This window comes from Numida meleagris, unplaced genomic scaffold (assembly GCF_002078875.1).
Source record: "Numida meleagris isolate 19003 breed g44 Domestic line unplaced genomic scaffold, NumMel1.0 unplaced_Scaffold570, whole genome shotgun sequence".
Taxonomy (NCBI): Eukaryota; Metazoa; Chordata; class Aves; order Galliformes; family Numididae; genus Numida; species Numida meleagris.
Genome location: NW_018364786.1, coordinates 20884 through 22046, shown reverse-complemented (window position 1 = coordinate 22046; position 1163 = coordinate 20884). Strand labels below are relative to the sequence as shown.

The window sequence follows — 1163 nt, the reverse complement described above, 5'->3', positions numbered from 1 at the left end:
AAAATCTTGGACTGTTGAGTTTCCCAAAATCTTGGAGCGTTGAGTTTCCCAAAGTCTTGGAGCGTTGAGTTTCCCAAAGTCTTTGGGTGTTGGCTTTCCCAAAGTCTTGGAGTGTTGGCTTTCCCAAATTTCCCAGCGGGGTTGGGTTTCCTAAAATCTTGGACTGTTGAGTTTCCCAAAGTCTTGGAGCGTTGGGTTTCCCAGCATCTTGGAGTGCTGGGTTTCCCAAATTTCCCATCAGGGTTGGGTTCCCCGATGTCCTTGGGTGCCGGGTTTCCCGCGGGGGTCTGGCCGCTGGGCTCCCCCCGTTCCCAGCCCGCGCTGAGCGCGCCGCGTCCCCGCAGGGATCAGAAAGCCGCGGAGCAGCTGACGCGGACCCTGCGCGGCGTCATGCGCGTGGGGCTGGTGGCCAAGGGGCTGCTGCTGAAAGGAGACCTGGACCTGGAGCTGGTCCTGCTGTGCAAGGACAAGCCCACCTCCGAGCTCCTGCAGAAAGTGGCCGACAACCTGGGCGTGCAGCTGGCGGTGAGTGCCCCCCACCCCCCACAAACCCCCCCGGACCCCAAAGCTCGGCGTCGTGCCGTGCCCGCTCGGCGCTTCGGTCCCGGTTACGCTGAACCGTGCCGCCGCGTTCCAGGCCATCACCGAAGACAAATACGAGATCATCCAATCGGTCGGGGACGCCGCCATCGTCATCAAGAACACGAAGGAGCCGCCGCTGACGCTCACCATCCACCTGACGTCGCCGGTGGTGCGCGAGGAGATGGAGAAGCAGCTCGCCGGAGGTACGGGAGATCCGGAACCCCGCGGCCGGGCCGGGCCGATCCGTTCGGTTCCGGCTCCGTCCTGGAGCCCCACGGGGAGCGCATCCCCCGGGGCATTTGAGCTCCGAGAGCGCCCGGTGCCTCCAGGCAGGAGCCACGACCCCGAGCGGGGCCTTTTCCCAGTGGGGCCTCACTGCTTTGCTCCTTTTTTGTTGGTTTTTTGGGGGTTTTTTTGGGTGACGTTTCACCTCGGTTCGCCTTCGGTCTCTCCGGCACGGCACTGAGAGCACCCGGAGGCTCGGCCCCCGAGGGTTTGCATGCCCCACCATGGGGCGGCCCAGTGACAACGGGGAGACGTGCCCCGCTCCTCCGTGTCCCCGGCGGGCCGGTGGTGTCCCC

At 64.4% G+C, this 1163-nt stretch overlaps 1 protein-coding gene across 1 annotated transcript in view; it reads left to right on the top strand.

Annotated features, from left to right (window-relative positions):
• Window positions 1-240: 240 nt before the first annotated feature.
• Window positions 241-1163, top strand: part of LOC110391866 (interleukin enhancer-binding factor 3-like) — a gene marked incomplete at its 3' end in the record, with an annotated part of 19055 nt that continues 18132 nt past the window's right edge. Inside the window, 2 exon segments of the mRNA XM_021383814.1 lie at window positions 241-525; window positions 638-979. Coding sequence (XP_021239489.1) covers window positions 256-525; window positions 638-979 — 612 coding nt within the window.